Genomic DNA, 21,108 nt, shown 5'->3' on the forward strand with positions numbered 1-21,108 from the left:
AGTTAGTCATTATAGCAAGGATTACAAAAATGTAGAATTGGAATTGGAGAGACCTAGGTTCAAATTCTAGTTCTGCCATTTTGTAACTACATGACTTTGAGTTTTCTAATTTGCAAAATGAGACTATTCCTTCCTTCCTTCCTTAAAGGGTTCTTGTGAAGGATGAATGAGATAATAAATGTGAAGCACTTTATACATTAACTTGCACCCAATTAAAATTCAATATGATAGCTATAATTAACTGTCATACATCCTGAATGCAAGATGGTTTCACACTTTTACCCAGTGTAAACATAATTTAGGAATATTATTTCCCTCCCACTCTTACTTTATAAAACAATTTTGTTTTATGCTCCTACATCACTGTCTGCATCATGACCAAGTCCCTTAATGTCATTTATTATGGTATTTCAGAGCATCACATCTTTACTTCTACGTTGAATGAAATACAACACATTTGAATCCACATAAGATAGGAGGCACCAAAAAATGTTATCTCATTTACTAGTACTAATTCTCATAACCTTAGAACACTGTGATTCCAACTCTCTATACCGGCTGATCCTTTATGTGTACAATCACAATTTCCACAGCATAACTTGTACACTGCCTTTTTTTTTTTTCTGGAGACAGTCTCACTCTGTCGCCCAGGCTGGAATACAGTGGTGTGATCTCGGCTTACTGCAACCTCCACCTCTCAGATTCAAATAATTCTCCTGCCTTAGCCTCCCAAGTAGCTGGGACTAAAGGCACCCGCCACCACATCCAGCTAATTTTTTGTATTTTTAGTAGAGACGGGGTTTTGCCATGTTGGCCAGGCTGGTCTCGAACTCCTGACCTCGGGTGATCTACCCGCCTCGGCCTCCCAAAGTGCTGAGATTACAGGCATGAGCCACCGCGCCTGGCCATACACTGCTTTTTAAAGTGATCTTTAAGGCTGGGTGCTCAATAAAGTAATTGAGCAGACACATTAATAGATTTTATAAGTCCTGAAATGTATGCATCTTTTGAAAAATCCTTGAATTCATGTTTCTTTATGGACTGATATTTTTTCTGGGGAAAACAAACAAACAAACAAACATGAACTTAGACCATAAGTTCTTCTACACAGCCTCCACTCTAAGCAAACTTAGAGATTCCCTATCTCTAAAACTGATACTTCTTGTACTCCTTTGTCAAGTCTCTTTTGTTTACTTGTTTATTCTTGCCCTGGAATGTTCTTCCCCTAAGCATTCTGCTTATTCAAATCCTACTCTCCTTCAGAGCCTGGTTCAAAATTCCAATTTTTACTATCAGATGAATGTCATTTCTCCTTCCTGAGTTCCTATAGCACCTACAATCTACATATCAAACAAAGAGTTTTTATTTATTGCCCTTCGTCATCAGTTCTTTTTAAATGACTTATTATTAGATCAGAAATTTTCAATGAGGGTGTAACATATTAGAATCACAAGGATGGAGGCAGGAAATGTACTGAAATAAACCTCAGAATTTATCTAATCCAAATCTGTGCCCTTACCTCATTCCTGAATGTACTCTAAAATATCCCCTTCGTGGATTGTCTAAGCATCTTTTAATAGCAGAAAACAAATTCCCAAGGCAATCCATTCCACCTTTAGATGGTCACTAACTGCTATAATGATCCTTTTCATGAAAAGTTGAAACCTAACTATATGTAAAAGCTACCAAGTTCAGCCCTCTAGAGCAGCGCTGTCCAACAGAAATAAAATGTGAGCCATAAGTAATTTTTTAATGAGGCTACCAGAGCATTTTAAAAGTTAAAGGAACAGGTGAAATTAATTTCAATAAATATATTTTATTTAACTCAATATATTCAAAATATTTCAACATGAGATATTTTCATTCTTTTATATAAAGTTTTTGAATTTAGTACTGATTTATCATAATTAATCATATTTAATGTGGTATACATTTCACACTTACAGCACATCTGAATCCTGACTAGCTACAAAGTGCTCAATAGTCACACGCAGTGATTGGGGCTAGCACAGCAGACAGTCTAGCTCTAGAGTCTGTCAGAGCTAACTCACTCTTACATCTGATGGCTCCATAAATATTTGAAAACAGATGTCGAACCTAGGTTAATCATTCCTAATTACTTTAAGCACTCTCCATAAAACATGCTTTCAACTCCCCTAAAGACTGGGGCTGGGACTACAAAGTTGGGTTGGTTATTACATTTAAACAGTAAGTATAATACATTTAAACAAAATTAAATACTGTAACAACAATTTTCCAAGTTCCTGCCAATGTTGGCCTATTGCAAATTTCATGTTATATTTATTCCAATGTTTTAAGATATTTTAAATGAACAGAAAAGTTGTACTAGTACAATGGACACCTATATGCTGTATGCTGGACCTTTTAAAAGTATGTTGCAGACCATGTGACAGTGCTCCAGAACTATTTCACCACCTATGTCTTAGGAAAAAAGGATGGTTTCTTACATGACCACATTATCATTACCATACCCAAGAAATTTAATATGAATATAACAGTATTTACTGTACAATCCATATTCAAAATTCTCTATTATTTTGCTGTATTACCTACAACAAAAATTTAGTATTAAAAATATGTATGAAATTTCAACTTTACATTAGCGTTAACAGCTAGTTTGACTTCCAGTTCTGCTCTTTCTCTGGTCCCCCATATATTCTCATGACCTTTCATTCAGGTCTTTCCATGGAAGTTACTTACAAACTCTCCAAGGGCAAAAAAAAAAAAAAACCAATGGAAGACAAAATCACCTACTGTATATACCAAACTTACTATTCTCTTTGTATTAAATTTACAACATTTAATGTATATTTCATATATATTATACTTTAAAATAATGTTTACACTAACAATGATAATGTCAGACCATAAGGATTATTTTAATAATTCTCTAGAATTTTTGATACAGTTCTTATCTTTTAGCATAAAAACATAACACAACTAAAGTTTGACATATTTTATTCAAAATAAAAAATACTAAGTAATTAAAATAATCATGACAGTTAAAAGTTTTTAGTATGAGTAATCCCTCAAATATCCAAGAATCAAGTCCCCAAATACGTTACAACCTATACTAATAATGTTTTGCCTATGTAGATATAGGAAATTTTTAACTACAACATTCTATATAAAAGAACAGGGATAGTTAGTTAATCATTATAAATGATCTCTTAGTGAAAAGTATGTCCTTCCAGAACAGAGATTTTTTAAAATTGTAAATTAGAATATAAGGATGCAGTATAAGAAGATATATTAGAATGTTAGGTTGGTAAATGATTATAATAGAATACCAAATTGCCTTCATCCTTTTATAATATAAATCCTTTCTGGAATCACTGAATTGAGGAACTTAATCTGCCATTAATTCTTTCTACCTGATTTTTTTAAACAGTAGTATCACCCTTTAATATGTCAGCAATTAATTATGTCTCTAAGTGGTATTTTCTTAAAACAAATTCCCATTACTCAGTCTTTATTCATACATCAGAGATATTCTTAGGATTCAATTTTCATCTCTACTTACTTCTCAGAGAATCTCTGGATTTATCCTACAAATTCTTAGCTGGGCTTATAAACTATGTCTTACTATCTCCATCTCTCCTTGCCTTGGATCATTTACACTATCTTGGCTCTTTCATAATGACTCAAATTCACTAGCTTCCCGTCAGCTGCAGCATCACAGGAATTTCACTGTTGCAACAAACATACATATCATAGCCAAATAATTTTAGTAACACTTATACTTCATTTCTCTGACTTCTATACTTTAAATAAATAATTCATAAAATCATAAATAATTTTTGAAAATAATAAAGAGGCAATGAAGAAAGACATCCTTCAATTGTTAGAGATATCTGAAAAACACTAGTAACCATGTTATTTATCTTCTTAATGCTGCTTAAATCTTCAAAATACTCCTTTCTGGGCAACACTCCTCTCTAACTTCAACTTATCATTGATGCACGTACTATTTACAGATGTAAGCAAATAGAACAATAAAAAGCAGTTCAGTAGTTCCCAAATTATGAATTTCTTAAAATTTTTAAACATACTTTGTGGAAAGTCTGCATCTTCACTATAAAAACTTGTGTGAAAAGTGGCTGTTAGGCTCAGCCACAAAAGTTTGTTTTAACTGTAATGTAGCTGGGTTGTTACAACTCAGAACACCCATTGTTTTCTAGCCCTGCCACATCCAAAGTGGCCAGAGATCATAATAATCCTGTCTTTTAAGACACGCATGGAGAAGGAAAAAACTTATTTTTCCAGGTACAAAAGGCACTAGGTGACCAAAGGAAGGGTCTTCCACACCACAGAGGAGATACTACTACTTAGCACTTAGGAAGTATGGCATACCCTACATAGTCTATAAAGGTGGTCCACCTGTATTTGGATTCTTTGAATACTGAGGCAAGAGAGTCGGAAGTTTTTTAAACTTTAAAAATGTAAAAATAGCTAGTCAAACTTCCTAAAAGACAGCAAAGGATAGAACATAAACTATAATAATCAAATTTGATTTCTTCTGACAGTAACTTGCCTGTTCTAAATCCTTTATAATTATCATCTTCAAAGTTTCCTTTTTTCTTTTTTTTTTGAGACGGAGTCTCACTCTGCAACCCAGGCTGGAGTATAGTGGTGAAATATCAGCTCATTGCAACCTCCATCCCCTGGGTTCAAGTGTTTCTTCTGCCTCAGCTTTCCGAGTAGCTGGGATTACAGGCATGCACCACCATGCCTGGCTAATTTTTGTATTTTTAGTAGAGACATGGTCTCACCATGTTGGCTAGGCTAGTCTTGAACTCCTGACCTCAAGTGATCCACCCACGTCGGCCTCCCAAAGTGCTAGGATTACAGGCATGAGCCACTACACCTGGCCTCTTCAGTTTCCTGATAACTTCAAATTAGCTGTTCAATAAGATGGCATAAAATAATACCCTTAGATATCAGCTATTTCTATTATGTTAAAAATTAAGGCCAAGTAAATACAAATCAATTATTGCCTTATCTTTTTTAAAAAAAAAATTTTGCTTTTAAAATTACATTTTCTCAAAGAGTTAGGAGAAAAATGGAAAGGCAGAAAGATTAAGTGGGAAATAAGAAGGGTCTATAACCGGTAGAGAATATAAAACACAAAAAAGCTGGTGCCCTTAAACATTAAAATGACATCATTTCCTATAGTTTCTGAACTTAAATTCCAAATACTTACTGTACTTGCTCCAGAAATGTGATAAATCAAAATCACAAGTTGCATCCAGCCTTTCCACTCATCTGTTTGTTCTCTATTTAATACTTTAGTCTGTGTAAAGGAACCAAAATCTGTTTTAAAATTTATCATGAAGAAATTATTTAACGGTATATAATAAGTATGTTAAAAGTTTTCTTATAGGACATAAAGCTAATGCTTCTGTCAAAAGAACCTTGATGATGGTGAGAAACAGTTAAAAACTGTCATTTTATTTCTTGCTAAAAGATAGTGTAAAACTATTTTAAATATAATATGAATCTGAAAAACAAATATAAACTGAAGAGATTTTGAATATTTAAGTTGATCCCCTTGGTTTTGTATTAAATGACAATGTATTAAAATTAAATGTACTAAAATTAAACTATGACAGATGTGAGTATTTCTAAATCTAAAAATGGCATTCTATAATTTTCTTTAGAATTTCAGGGTTAAAAGGATCTTACACTTCCCCTACACTTTATTGACAGAAAAAAAGCTCTATTATTACAGTTTACTTTTCCCAGTATATTCTCACTGAAGATGAATAACTAATTAATAATCCTCACAGGAGAGGTATGTTTTACAATAGAATTCAGTAATTCAAATAAATCATGCCTTGTAAAGAAGTTACACAAATATTCTGAGCAATGACAGCAATTTTAAAATAGGAAAATCAGAATACTGTGAGTAGTGGTGGCCACATCATTAAGTTCTGATTGGTATGTATATATGTCTGACTGATAAATATATAAATATAAAATATGTGTGCGTAGGCATTTGTTAATATAATTATATTCTTTTGCTTTATAAAAGATAATAGTATCTCATGCTTGAAGACCATTATAAAATCAGAAGTACTTCAACTTTCTCCGTCAACAAGCAGGCAAAATAACACTAAGTCATGAAATGTTTTTCACAGGTCATATTTCCCAACTTTTCAACAATTTTCACGTGACTCTGACCTTTCTCCAAACTGTTCCGAAAAAGGAATAGTTAAGAGTCCACTAAGTGAAGTGTAACTACAATCTTCCTTCATCTTCATCTATATACCTGTTTGTGTATTTTGTCATGATAAATGATATTAGTTCTTGAACACAGAGTTTGTAATGAGATAAGAAGGGTAACGTGAGTTAAAAAGAAAATGACTCTTACCTCTTTAGTATTTTCATTATAAAATACTCCCAAAACCAAAATGTAGATAATTGGAATAAAGAAAGATGAATGTGTATAAAATTTGTTTTCCTTCATGAACAGATTTGCACGGTCACACATATAGAAATATGCCATAATCAGGCCAAGTTTGCAGAAAGACTGTAAAAGTATTTCTAATGAAGACACAGGGGTATTGATAATATTTTTCTTTTCCTCTCCACTTTCCAAATCAGTACACGGCTTATTCTTCCGATGAGCATTACGATGAATTATGTAAAAAATTAAATATCCGATAATAGATAAAGTGAAAAAACAAGCAGCTAGCTTCTGTATGAGAGTAACAGGAGGCCGAGGTTGACAACAGGACCCATCTACAGGCTTCAAAATCTTATTGCAATACACGTTCATAAGAATCATTGCACTCTGTGAACAAATCAAGTTATTTGGTTATTATCTTGTCAGTGATGTATTTCACATTACATTTTCTCCTGTGAATACTACTGAGTTTTTAGCACTGAAACCAGAATGCTTTCGTATCTTCTGCTACCATTTCCCAAATCATGCAAATAACGGCATTCATTACATCTGTAACAGCTAGTTCAGGGTGTTTCAAACTTCTGGGGCTATGAACCAAAATACAAAATTCATCTTATAATGTGACCCAGGACAATTACAGGAAACAATACCTATCCTTACTACTTGGAATGCACTCTGAGATTGTTCTATTCTATTCCTTTTTTTTTTTCCCAACACCAATTTCATGCTTGTTAATGGGTTGTGACCTTTAGTTAAAAAATGCTGACAGACATCAAGGACCAAAGAATTTTAATTAGAAGACTTTCAAAACAGAAGATACCAGGCCACTTAAGATAAAGTCTACTGTTCAAATGTGGAAAAAAAAGCATAAAATAACTGCCACTAAAAAATTATTAATTTTTAGCTAGCAATATTTGTAATATGCCTTTCATTTGGATTATAGTTTAAAGGCCATTTAGGATTCTACAAGTTTTAAGATATCTAATGCTAAATAAAATTTAGAACCTTCAACATGGTTTGATTATAATAAAATTATTCTGGGAAAGTTGAATCTGTCTAGTTGAAGGTTCAGTCAAACTCTAGTTTTATAAAAACTTCATAGTTTAGGCATCTGTGGAACTCTAGATAATTAGTTATTTCAGCCTAAACATTCAAAATAATCAAGATTTAAGGAAATCTCATCCTTTTAGCCCTGAGACTGCAGGCGGTTTTATGCCTGGCACTCTTGCAGATACTAGCCTGCAAACTCCACTGCAAGGTTCTTAAACAGTTTTTAGGGGGTTCATCAAGCCCTTTTATGTATATGGAGAACCATATGTGTATGCAAACACACACATTATTCTGCAAGAGAAGAACAAAACCATTGTCTTGTATCAGATACTCAAAGGGTTTATGCAACTCTCACAAAGGTTAAGAACCACTGCTTAATAAGAGAAAAAAACTTTAAATAATTTGTTTCACTGTTTGTGAAAATTTATAGTTACGTAGCTCTCCTTCATACTTAACCTAAATCCCTTTCCATAGGTCAACTTGGATTTGTTCAGTATGTACTCTGTATCTTGAATAATGCTTAGAATAGAAGAGCTATAAGAATTCTTTTTTTCTTTTCTTGAGATGGAGTCTCTCTCTGTCACCCAGGCTGGAGTGCAGTGGCAGGATCTTGGCTCACTGCAATCTCTGCCTCCTGGGTTCAAGCAATTCTCCTGCCTCAGCCTCCCGAGTAGCTGGGATTACAAGCATGTGCCACCACACCCAGCTAATTTTTGTATTTTTAGTAGAGATGGGGTTTCCCCATGTTAGCCAGGCTAGTCTCGAACTCCTGACCTCAAATGATCCACCTGCCTCGGCCTCCCAAAGTGCTGGGATTACAGGCATGAGCCACCGCGCCTGGCCAGAAGAGTTATAGGGAAATAATAAAAAATATTTTAAGCATTAAAAAGTGTATTCTTCATTGAAGCTTAATCTTGAAAGCTTAAGGTTTCCGGTAAGGGGAACATAGAAGCAGTAGTTTTTACATGTGAGTGTGCTGAGAACATATATGCTTCTGAGGAGACAATGTATATTAACAGTGATTAGCACTCAGTAAATTAAGTTTAATTTCCCCTCTTCCCTAACTTCGTTCTCTCTTAGAGTATACCAAAACTCTTACGTATATATTCAACTAGATGATAGAAAGCAAAATTATTTCTAGATGTATCTTTATACACAATAACTACAAGTTACTAAGACTGCAATAAAATAAATTATTTATAACCATGTTATAATGACTTACGGCTTAAAGCAATTGATATTATAGTCTCCATCTACTGACATATGTAAAAATTTCTTACAGTTTCTCTGCTTGATTCAGGAAGATGTAAGCCATCCAAAGATTCCATGATGGTTTCTTGAGCAATTAATTTGGAAACACTGAACATCTTAACATTTGATTTAGAATTTCTGGTGCTACTATTCAAAATACTGACTGCAGCTTCATTGTAAGCATCTATCTTCTCATTAGTGATCATCTTCCTATTTTCACTTAATAGATCTTCATAAACAGGATCTGCACGTGAGACACATTTTTAAAAACACATTTTAAAAATCCCTATTGGTAAAAATTGTGATCATGCAAGTTAGCTGTTCCACATTTCACATATTAATTTTAAAAGTATAAATGATACCAGGTACCTAATAGTTCATTTTTACGCAAAGCTTCCCAAAGTTTGCAATAAATTTCCCATCTTATATTCAAATTTTGAGTCAAGCAATATCCCTCTCAAATTTAAAGAACTTTTATCCCATCTTTATGTACAAAGATTTGGGGAAATATTTTTATGCTCCAGCATGTCTTAAGAGTCTAACATTTTTGGATGCTGAGTTATAACGGGTAACAAGAAATCTAAAATGAGTTATAGAAGATTGCTTAATTAAAAATAGCTGCCCATCTTTTTTTCTCTTGTTGCTGCTTAATTCTGTAAACTTTCTTCATATCATCAGGAGGTAATATTATTGAGGCTCAAGGTCTGCCTATTCTCTTATCACTTACTATAAATAACTTAAATTTAATTTTTCCTCATTTTAGTATGAGAAAGGTTAACAATGAGTCTGTGAATAAAACAGAGATTATGGAACAGATCATCACTACCCTTTTTCTTATTCCTTTCATCTTGACATTCAACTTGGAAATAATAAGAATTCCTGACAAAAAACATGAATTGCTAAAATATCCATGGCATTTCATATTGTGCTAGGCATTAAATAACGGACATTCAATAAATTCCTAAAATGAGTTATCCTAATGTCTACTAAGAATTTCATTACCAAGCATAAACTAGACGGTGTCAATTTAAACATATTCTGTCAATTCAAAAGTGTATTTTATTTAATTATTTTTATTTTTTCAGAAACCCATTGCTTGCTAAAAAAGTATATTTACTTCTAATGACTTTATTAATATTATGAAGCAGGGTGAAGTATATTTACTTCTAATGACTTTAATGTTATGAAACACGGTGAAACCCTGTCTCTACCAAACATACAAAAAATTAGCTGGGTGTGGTGGTGCACACCTGTAGTCCCAGCTACTCGGGAGGCTGAGGCGGAAGGATCGCTTGAGCCTGGGAGGCGGAGGTTGCAGTGAGCCAAGATTGTGCCACTGCACTCCAACCTGGGAAAGAGAGCAAGACCCTGTCTCAAAAAAAAAAAAAAAAAAAAATTATGAAACAGATAATATTTTTTCTACATATTTCCCAATCACAATAAATGTTTTGTAAGAAAAAAAATCAGAGATACCACATGTCATTTGCCTTTAGGACTTATCTTTTTGTTATACATTCTATAGCCATTCTGCTGAGGTTCCTTGGAGGATATTTTTTATTTTTCACCTATATTTATTAATTTGTTCCTTACGTTTGAAAAAGGAGAGCAAATAACTCAAGTGTACTTTAATCTTGCAAATCTTGTTTCAAAATTAATTCTCATAAAGCAGTAATTCTGCTTCTTGAAACAGGAGATAATAAAAACCCATGCTTCAAAATATACACAAAGTGACATTTTTTCATTACCCATTCCTTACCTTGTAAGACCCAATAAACATCACTAGTCTTTGCCAATTTTTCTAAAAGTGGTGCTATGGAGGTAATGTTCATTTTATATTGAGAAAGCGCTTCACTGCTACCATTGTGAATCTTGATGGACCACTAAAAAGAAGTACAAATTATGCATTAATTTAGTATTTATCACAAACAAAGTATATAATTTACCTATTGTAACAACTGTTATTATTTTAGATATTTCTCATTTTATTTAATATTAGAATAAAATTTGGTCAAATTATTTCATGAAATATATGAAGGCAATCAGAAAAAGCTGTTATAAAACTATACTTTCAATGTATAACATTCCAGAAGGATACAATTTTAGATATAAAAAACACTGATATTTAACAGTAAGTTTCCTAAGTTCATTCCAGTCTTTTTATTAAAATTCATCAATCTAATCATAATAGAAGTAGGAATTAAAAATGTAGGTACAATCAAGAATTCTGAATACAAATTAACTTTTTCTTAGCATGTTCTTAAATGTGAAACAAAATCATTAAGTAAGAATACAGATGATAACTTACTGTGGCAGCTCCTGCTACAATCACATGTGGCTTTGCAACGGAATCCTAAAGGAAGACAAATCTTTATCATAGTATTATATTCAGTTCAGGGAATTAATACAAGTAACATCATTTAATTTTTTCCCTTAAAATGTAAGTTCTTACTTCTAAATTCATTCTAAGTTTTTAGAATTCCTTATTATTATTGCTTATTATTGTTATAACAAGACAGATATCCAATGCCTAAAATCTTGTAACGCTACATATACATACAGGATGACAGAAATTTGGATAGTTAATTCTTTGGTGTTCTTAAAAAAAAGCACCACTGAAATATAACACGACCTAATATTCTGAACTCTGAGTAAAATGCTTAGAGTAAAGCTCTAGTGTATTATGTCAGTCAATTAAAAGGTAATCATCAAAGCCTACAGGGTACACAGTGTAAGTGTTAAATAAAATACAAGGTCAGCGCCAAAACAATCTTCTGGGAAAGTGAAATCCAATGCATATTTAACAAAATAAACTGATAATTATTAAAGACCACATGTGGAAAAATATAAGTAGAGATCCCTAAAAATCCTCACCAAATGCAAATTAGAGTATTTCCCCCCCATTATATATGGTTTCAGTTTCCACTGTTGCAGTTACCCGTGGTCAACTTGAGGTCTGAAAATATTAAATAGAAACTTCCAGAAATAAATAATTCCTAAGTTTTAAATTATGTGCCATTCTGAGTAACATGATAAAGTCTCACGCTATCCTGCGCTGTCCCTCCTGGGATGTGAATCCTCCCTTTGTCCAGGGTATCACGCTGTATATGCTACCTGCCCATTAGTCACTTAGTGGCCATCTCAGTTATCAGACCAACTGTCACAGCATTACAATCCTTGTGTTAAAGTAACCCCTATTTTACTCAATAATGACCTCAAAGCTCAAAAATAGTGATGCTGAGATACTGTTATAATTGCACTATTTTATTATTAGTTATTGCTGTTAATCTCTTACTGCGCCTAATTTATATATTAAACTTTATCATACTTTTGTATGTATAGGAAAAAACATTGTACACATAGGGTTTGGTACCATCTATGGTTTCAGGCACATGCAAGGGTCTTGGAATATATTAACCATGGATAAATGGGGACTACTGTATACTATTTATAATATATAGCAATAGTATATTACAGTACAATTACATTTGCAGCTAACTACATGTTATATATAGTATAACAAGTATATAGTACTTAGTAATTTACTAAGCACTTTCTCTTAAATTATCTCATTGTAATATAGATTCCTGCCTGCCACTCTGTGGGGCAGGCAAGATGATATCATACATCTCTTATAAAACAAGGATACAGACTCAGAATGGCTAATAGGATACTGCTGAGGCCTGCCAGGTAAGTCAGAACTTAAGTCTTCTGACTTCTGAATCACACACTTATCACCACATCAAAGACCTGATATTGCAATCATACACACAAGAAACAATTAAAAACAAGCATGAAATTTAGTAACAAAAAATTGACCAATGTAAAAAAATGACAGTTACTTTTTCACTATAAAGGTAATACATGCTTACTGTAAAATATTACAAATATATAAGGGGGATAGCCAAGATGGCCGAATAGGAACAGCTTCAGTTTACAGCTCCCAGCATGAGCGATGCAGGAGACGGGTGATTTCTGCATTTCCATCTGAGGTACCGGGTTCATCTCACTAGGGAGTGCCAGACAGTGGGCGCAGGACACTGGGTGCAGCGCACCGTGCGCGAGCCAAAGCAGGGTGAGGCATTGCCTCACTCGGGAAGTGCAAGGGGTCAGGGAGTTCCCTTTCCTAGTCAAAGAAAGGGGTGACAGATGGCACCTGGAAAATCGGGTCACTCCCACCCTAATACTGTGCTTTTCCGACGGGCTTAAAAAACGGCACACCAGGAGATTATAGCCCGCACCTGGCTCGGACGGTCCTACGCCCACAGAGTCTCGCTGATTGCTAGCACAGCAGTCTAAGATCAAACTGCAAGGCAGCAGCAAGGCTGGGGAGGGGCGCCTGCCATTGCCCAGGCTTGCTTAGGTAAACAAAGCAGCTGGGAAGCGCGAACTGGGTGGAGCCCACCACAGCTCAAGGAGGCCTGCCTGCCTCTGTAGTCTCCACCTCTGGGGGCAGGGCACAGACAAACAAAAAGACAGCAGTAACCTCTGCAGACTTAAATGTCCCTGTCTGACAGCTTTGAAGAGAGCAGTGGTTCTCCCAGCACGCAGCTGGAGATCTGAGAACGGGCAGACTGCCTCCTCAAGTGCGTCCCTGACTCCTGACCCCCGAGCAGCCTAACTGGGAGGCATCCCCCAGTAGGGGCAGACTGACACCTCACACGGCCGGCCGGGTACTCCAACAGACCTGCAGGTGAGGGTCCTGTCTGTTAGAAGGAAAACTAACAGACAGAAAGGACATCCACACCAAAAACCCATCTGTACATCACCATCATCAAAGACCAAAAGTAGATAAAACCACAAAGATGGGGAAAAAACAGAGCAGAAAAACTGGAAACTCTAAAAAGCAGAGTGCCTCTCCTCCTCCAAAGGAACGCAGTTCCTCACCAGCAATGGAACAAAGCTGGACAGAGAATGACTGACGAGCTGAGAGAAGAAGGCTTCAGATGATCAAATTACTCCGAGCTACAGGAGGATATTCAAACCAAAGGCAAAGACGTTGAAAACTTTGAAAAAAATTTAGAAGAATGTATAACTAGAATAACCAATACAGAGAAGTGCTTAAAGGAGCCGATGGAGCTGAAAACCAAGGCTCAAGAACTACGTGAAGAATGCAGAAGCCTCAGGAACCAATGCGATCAAACGGAAGAAAGGGTATCAGTGATGGAAGACCAAACGAAAGAAATGAAGCAAGAAGGGAAGTTTAGAGAAAAAAGAATAAAAAGAAACGAACAAAGCCTCCAAGAAATATGGGACTATGTGAAAAGACCAAATCTACGTCTGATTGGTGTACCTGAAAGTGACAGGGAGAATGGAACCAAGTTGGAAAACACTCTTCAGGATATCATCCAGGAGAACTTCCCCAATCTGGCAAGGCAGGCCAACATTCAGATTCAGGAAATACAGAGAATGCCACAAAGATACTCCTCAAGAAGAGCAACTCCAAGACACATAATTGTCAGATTCACCGAAGTTGAAATGAAGGAAAAAATGTTAAGGGCAGTCAGAGAGAAAGGTTGGGTTACCCACAAAGGGAAGCCCATCAGACTAACAGCGGGTCTCTCGGCAGAAACTCTGCAAGCCAGAAGAGAGTGGGGGCCAATATTCAACATTCTTAAAGAAAAGAATTTTCAACCAAGAATTTCATATCCAGCCAAACTAAGCTTCATAAGTGAAGGAGAAATAAAATCCTTTACAGACAAGCAAATGCTGAGAGATTTTGTCACCACCAGGCCTGCCCTAAAAGAGCTCCTGAAGGAAGCACTAAACATGGAAAGGAACAACCAGTACCAGCCGCTGCAAAATCATGCCAAATTGTAAAGACCATCGAGGCTAGGAAGAGACTGCATCAACTAACGAGCAAAATAACCAGCTAACATCATAATGACAGGATCAAATTCACACATAACAATATTAACTTTAAATGTAAACGGACTAAATGTTCCAATTAAAAGAGGCAGACTGGCAAATTGGATAAAGAGTCAAGACCCATCAGTGTGCTGTACTCAGGAAACCCATCTCACGTGCAGAGACACACATAGGCTCAAAATTAAAAGATGGAGGAAGATCTACCAAGCAAATGGAAAACAAAAAAAACACAAGGGTTGCAATTCTAGTCTCTGATAAAACAGACTTTAAACCAACAAAGATCAAAAGAGACAAAGAAGGCCATTACATAATGGTAAAGGGATCAATTCAACAAGAAGAGCTAACTATCCTAAATACATATGCACCCAATACAGGAGCACCCAGATTCAAAAAGCAAGTCCTGAGTGACCTACAAAGAGACTTAGACTCCCACACAATAATAATGGGAGACTTTAACACCCCACTGTCAACATTAGACAGATCAACGAGACAGAAAGTTAACAAGGATACCCAGGAATTTAACTCAGCTCTGCACCAAGTGGACCTAATAGACATCTACAGAACTCTCCACCCCAAATCAACAGAATATACATTTTTTTCAGCACCACACCACACCTATTCCAAAATTGACCACATAGTTGGAAGTAAAGCTCTCCTCAGCAAATGGAAAAGAACAGAAATTATAACAAACTGTCTCTCAGACCACAGTGCAATCAAACTACAACTCAGGATTAAGAAACTCACTCAAAACTGCTCAACTACATGGAAACTGAACAACCTGCTCCTGAATGACTACTGGGTATATAACGAAATGAAGGCAGAAATAAAGATGTTCTTTGAAACCAACAAGAACAAAGACACAACATACCAGAATCTCTGGGACACATTCAAAGCAGTGTGTAGAGGGAAATTTATAGCACTAAGTGCCCACAAGAGAAAGCAGGAAAGATCCAAAATTGACACCCTAACATCACAATTAAAAGAACTAGAAAAGCAAGCGCAAAGACATTCAAAAGCTAGCAGATGGCAAGAAATAACTAAAATCAGAGCAGAACTGAAGGAAATAGAGACACAAAAAACCCTTCAAAAAATTAATGAATCCAGGAGCTGGTTTTTTGAAAGGATCAACAAAATTGATAGACCACTAGCAAGACTAATAAAGAAGAAAAGAGAGAAGAATCAAGTAGATGCAATAAAAAATGATAAAGGGGATATCACCACCGATCCCACAGAAATACAAACTACCATCAGAGAATACTACAAACACCTCTAGGCAAATAAACTAGAAAATCTAGAAGAAATGGATAAATTCCTCGACACATACACCCTCCCAAGTCTAAACCAGGAAGAAGTTGAATCTCTGAATAGACCAATAACAGGCTCTGAAATTGTGGCAATAGTCAATAGCTTACCAACCAAAAAGAGTCCAGGACCAGATGGATTCACAGCCAAATTCTACCAGAGGTACAAGGAGGAACTGGTACCATTCCTTCTGAAACTATTCCAATCAATAGAAAAAGAGGGAATCCTCCCTAACTCATTTTATGAGGCCAGCATCATCCTGATTCCGAAGCTGGGCAGAGACACAACCAAAAAAGAGAATTTTAGACCAATATCCTTGATGAACATTGATGCAAAAATCCTCAATAAAATACTGGCAGACCGAATCCAGCATCAAAAAGCTTATCCACCATGATCAAGTGGGCTTCATCCCTGGGATGCAAGGCTGGTTCAATATATGCAAATCAATAAATGTAATCCAGCATATAAACAGAACCAAAGACAAAAACCACATGATTATCTCAATAGATGCAGAAAAGGCCTTTGACAAAAGTCAACAACTCTTCATGCTAAAAACTCTCAAGAAATTAGGTATTGATGGGACATATCTCAAAATAAGAGCTATCTATGACAAACCCACAGCCAATATCATACTGAATGGGCAAAAACTGGAAGCATTCCCTTTGAAAACTAGCACAAGACAGGGATGCCCTCTCTCACCACTCCTATTCAACATAGTGTTGGAAGTTCTGGCCAGGGCAATTAGGCAGGAGAAGGAAATCAAGGGTATTCAATTAGGAAAAGAGGATGGCAAATTGTCCCTGTTTGCAGATGACATGATTGTATATCTAGAAAACCCCACTGTCTCAGCCCAAAATCTCCTTAAGCTGATAAGCAACTTCAGTAAAGTCTCAGGATACAAAATCAATGTACAAAAATCACAAGCATTCTTATACACCAACAACAGACAAACAGAGAGCCAAATCATGAGTGAACTCCCATTCACAATTGCTTCAAAGAGAATAAAATACCTAGGAATTCAACTTACAAGGGACGTGAAGGACCTCTTCAAGGAGAACTACAAACCACTGCTCAATGAAATAAAAGAGGATACAAAAAAATGGAAGAACATTCCATGCTCATGGATAGGAAAAACCAGTATCATGAAAACGGCCATACTGCCCAAGGTGATTTATACATTCAATGCCATCCCCATCAAGCTACCAATGACTTTCTTCACAGAATTGGAAAAAACTACTTTAAAGTTCATATGGAACCAAAAAAGAGCCCGCATCGCCAAGTCAATCCTAAGCCAAAAGAACAAAGCTGGAGGCATCACACTACCTGACTTCAAACTATACTACAAGGCTACAGTAATCAAAACAGCATGGTACTGGTACCAAAACAGAGATATAGATCAATGGAACAAAACAGAGCCCTCAGAGATAACGCTGCATATCTACAACTATCTGATCTTTGACAAACCTGAGAAAAACAAGAAATGGGGAAAGGATTCTCTATTTAATAAATGGTGCTGGGAAAACTGGCTAGCAATATGTAGAAAGCTGAAATTGGATCCCTTCCTTACACCTTATACAAAAATTAATTCAAGATGGATTAAAGATTTAAACATTAGACCTAAAACCATAAAAACCCTAGAAGAAAACCTAGGCATTACCATTCAGGACATAGGCATGGGCAAGGACTTCATGTCTAAAACACCAAAAGCAATGGCAACAAAAGCCAAAATTGACAAATGGGATCCAATTAAACTCAAGAGCTTCTGCACAGCAAAAGAAACTACCATCAGAGTGAACAGGCAACCTACAAAATGGGAGAACATTTTCGCAACCCACTCAACTGACAAAGGGCAATATCCAGAATCTACAATGAACTCCAACAAATTTACAAGAAAAAAACTAACAACCCCATCAAAAAGTGGGCGAAGGACATGAACAGACACTTCTCAAAAGAAGACATTTATGCAGCCAAAAAACACATGAAAAAACGCTCACCATCACTGGCTATCAGAGAAATGCAAATCAAAACCACAACGAGATACCATCTCACACCAGTTAGAATGGCAATCATTAAAAAGTCAGGAAACAACAGGTGCTGGAGAGGATGTAGAGAAATAGGAACACTTTTACACTGTTGGTGGGACTGTAAACTAGTTCAACCATTGTGGAAGTCAGTGTGGCGATTCCTCAGGGATCTAGAACTAGAAATTCCATTTGACCCAGCCATCCCATTACTGGGTATATACCCAAAGGATTATAAATCATGCTGCTATAAAGACACATGCACACATATGTTTATTGCGGCACTATTCACAATAGCAAAGACTTGGAACCAACCCAAATGTCCAACAATGATAGACTGGATTAAGAAAATGTGGCACATATATACCATGGAATATTATGCAGCCATAAAAAATGATGAGTTCCTGTCCTTTGTAGGGACATGGATGAAATTGGAAATCATCATTCTCAGTAAACTATCACAAGGACAAAAAACCAAATACTGCATATTCTCACTCACAGGTGGGAATTGAACAATGAGAACACATGGACACAGGAAGGGGAACATCACACTCTGGGGACTGTTGTGGGGTTGGGGGAGGGGGAAGGGATAGCATTAGGAGATATACCTAATGCTAAATGATGAGTTAATGGGTGCAGCACACCAGCATGGCACATGTATACATATGTAACTAACCTGCACATTGTGCACATGTACCGTAAAACTTAAAGTATAATAATAATAAAATAAAATACTACAAATATAGAGGAAAATAAGAAAATAAATCCATTTTATTTTAGATATATGACCATTTCCAGTTGAGCATGCTTCATTTTACACTGTTGAAGAATTTTCAGTGAATACAAAATTTTAAATATTTTTTCCTCATCCCTAGGTGGCTTTCTCATTCCCAAAACTTACATTGGTTATCCCAAACCTTACATTCCATATACAGTCTCTCTTGCCCTCCTTCTCAGCATAAAATTTAATTCTCAAACTTCGTAGAGAAAATAAAATTCATCCAAAAAGTGTGCTCTTGCCTTCCTTCCTTCATTCTTACAACTTCTCTATACTCCCCCAGCTATCTTCCTCTGACAAGAGAGTAAAGAAAGTATGTCCCTATTCTTCTCAATGGCTAATGCCTTCCTCTCTCTACATTTCCTCCCTTTTCACTTCTGGAGCTATGATCCATGAATTATGTCCTCCAATTCTCATAGTATCAATCTTGTCCTCCTCTTCCACTCTTTCCTTCCCTCAACCTAAAAATGTTAAATCATCCTTATCCTCAAAAAGTTTTCCTTGAACCCTGTCTTACAACTGTAACCAACAGATTACTTGAAAGAGTATTCTGCCCTCACTATGCCAATTTCTTTATCTCTCATTTATGCCTCAACTTATGTTTTGAATTTGGGCTTCACTATCCATTAAAACTGTCCTGAGAGCCCATTAGTGAACTCTGGATTGCCAAATGCTGTAGCTTCATTCCACCTTAGCAAGTTTTGAAAGTGACACTGGTGACTATCCATCTTTTAAAATCCTTACCTCCCCTGTATGTGATTTTACAGTCCTTCCTCCCTTGGTTTTCTTCCTACTCCTTTTACTGCCATTTCTCAGAATCTCCTTGATAATTCCATTCCTCACAAGCCCTCTCCTCTTTAATCTCTAAATTCTCTGCCTATTCAATTTCTTCCATTCAAATAACTTCAAATATTACCTCAATCCGTACCAAGACTACCCAAATCCATCCAATAGCTCAGACTTAATGACTTCCATTCACTTACAGAATTACATCTAAACTGCCAGTTTCTTTACAAGTTAGCCTAATTTCCTTCCACTCCTCCACTGTATCACATCATTCTCCTGCTTAAAATTTTCAATGGTTCTCCACTACCCTCAATTCAATTCAATGTACTTATTTTCAGAAAATACACCCTGAAGTATTTAGAAGTAGTTAAAAAATAGATAAAATAAATCCACTCCCCCAGTATAGCTTAGGATATCATTCATAATGTAGTACCTGCTTCCTCATCTCTTGTCAACTCCCTGTAAAATGAAGCACGTGAAAAGAACAACCAAAACCAACACACATAAAGAAGCATTTTGTATGTCAGCTCCACTAAAACTGCTGGAGAGTCCCTGAATAGGCTATACTCCATCTTCAGCATCATTGCACACGCTGTTTCCTTTGCAGGAAATAACCCCACTTCTCGTTCCCCACACTCACCTTCAAGACCACTTTATCTGAAAACTAATTTTGAAAACTTAAGAAAAATTACACTTAGGGCCTATCCTCTGTAATCCTGTTTGTTGTGCCCTTTACATTTCCTATTTTAGCACTTGTCACATTGCTTAAGTATCTATATGTGTTATTCATCTAGCTCTTTGAGGGGAGGATCTCTATAACGTTAACCAGTATATCAACAGTGTCTAGCTTAGTGCCTAGAATATAGAAATATCTGTGGAATAACAATCTACTTAAAGTCCTCTCAATTCAACTTTGCTTTTATGCCTATAGGCTTCTATAAGGCTATTCTAGTTAATAAGTGTATCTTCTTCCTAACTCACAGTTCTCAAATATTATTTCCTCTATAAAATTTTCTTAGATAACTACCAATACTCTCACCACCTCCTATCCTAAGTGTCTATCCATGGTACTTTCACAATCCTTTGAGCTCAATTCTGTGTTAGCCTTTGCCTTCTTATGTCGTTATTTATCAGTAAGTTACCATCTACTAGACTGCAAATTCCTTGAGGGCTGAGACTGGAGCTAATTCCCAGCCACATTCCTATTACTCAGCACAAAGCTGGCAATAGTACATTAACAACAAAAATGTGGGTCTCCAAATCCTCAGGATCTAGCAGCTTACCACAGAAATAGTAAAAAGTAAATACATACATCCACATATACTCCTGAGTGAATGAAAACCATCAACTAATCAATCTCAGGTGACCATGTGGTCAACTACCTAAATAAATTAAATATTTCTTTTTCTCAACAACCATAATGAGTTTTACAACAGAATCTAAGGCTCCAAAAACTAGTTTTAACAAATGTATGAGAATTGAAATTTTGGATATGTAATATATCTCCAGGTTAGTAAATAGCCTATAAAGGTTTTCTGTGATCTTGCAGGATTTACAAATTGTAGTGTATTAATGTTTAATTATGAATTTCTACTACTTTAATAAATATATTTTCAGTCTAGCAC

At 35.8% G+C, this 21,108-nt stretch overlaps 1 protein-coding gene across 11 annotated transcripts in view; it reads right to left on the reverse strand.

The window, feature by feature from the left end:
- The window catches only part of CASD1 (CAS1 domain containing 1), a 92,093-nt gene that overhangs the window by 51,511 nt on the left and 19,474 nt on the right, over nucleotides 1-21,108 (reverse strand). For 10 of the 11 annotated variants that reach the window (XR_010140878.1, XR_010140877.1, XR_008527094.2 and 7 more), the window contains 5 exons: nucleotides 11,037-11,081; nucleotides 10,488-10,611; nucleotides 8,761-8,975; nucleotides 6,395-6,817; nucleotides 5,225-5,314 (listed from right to left, as the gene is read on the reverse strand). Coding sequence is in view for 5 of the 11 variants with exons in the window: in XM_024250325.3 (XP_024106093.1) it covers nucleotides 5,225-5,314; nucleotides 6,395-6,817; nucleotides 8,761-8,975; nucleotides 10,488-10,611; nucleotides 11,037-11,081 (897 nt within the window). In the remaining 6 variants the exon portion in view is untranslated. Of the gene's footprint in view, nucleotides 1-5,224; nucleotides 5,315-6,394; nucleotides 6,818-8,702; nucleotides 8,976-10,487; nucleotides 10,612-11,036; nucleotides 11,082-21,108 lie in introns of those variants that run through there. The other variant, XM_063726079.1, reaches the window with a different exon arrangement.

The sequence above is a fragment of the Pongo abelii genome, chromosome 6 (genome assembly GCF_028885655.2).
Source record: "Pongo abelii isolate AG06213 chromosome 6, NHGRI_mPonAbe1-v2.0_pri, whole genome shotgun sequence".
Taxonomy (NCBI): Eukaryota; Metazoa; Chordata; class Mammalia; order Primates; family Hominidae; genus Pongo; species Pongo abelii.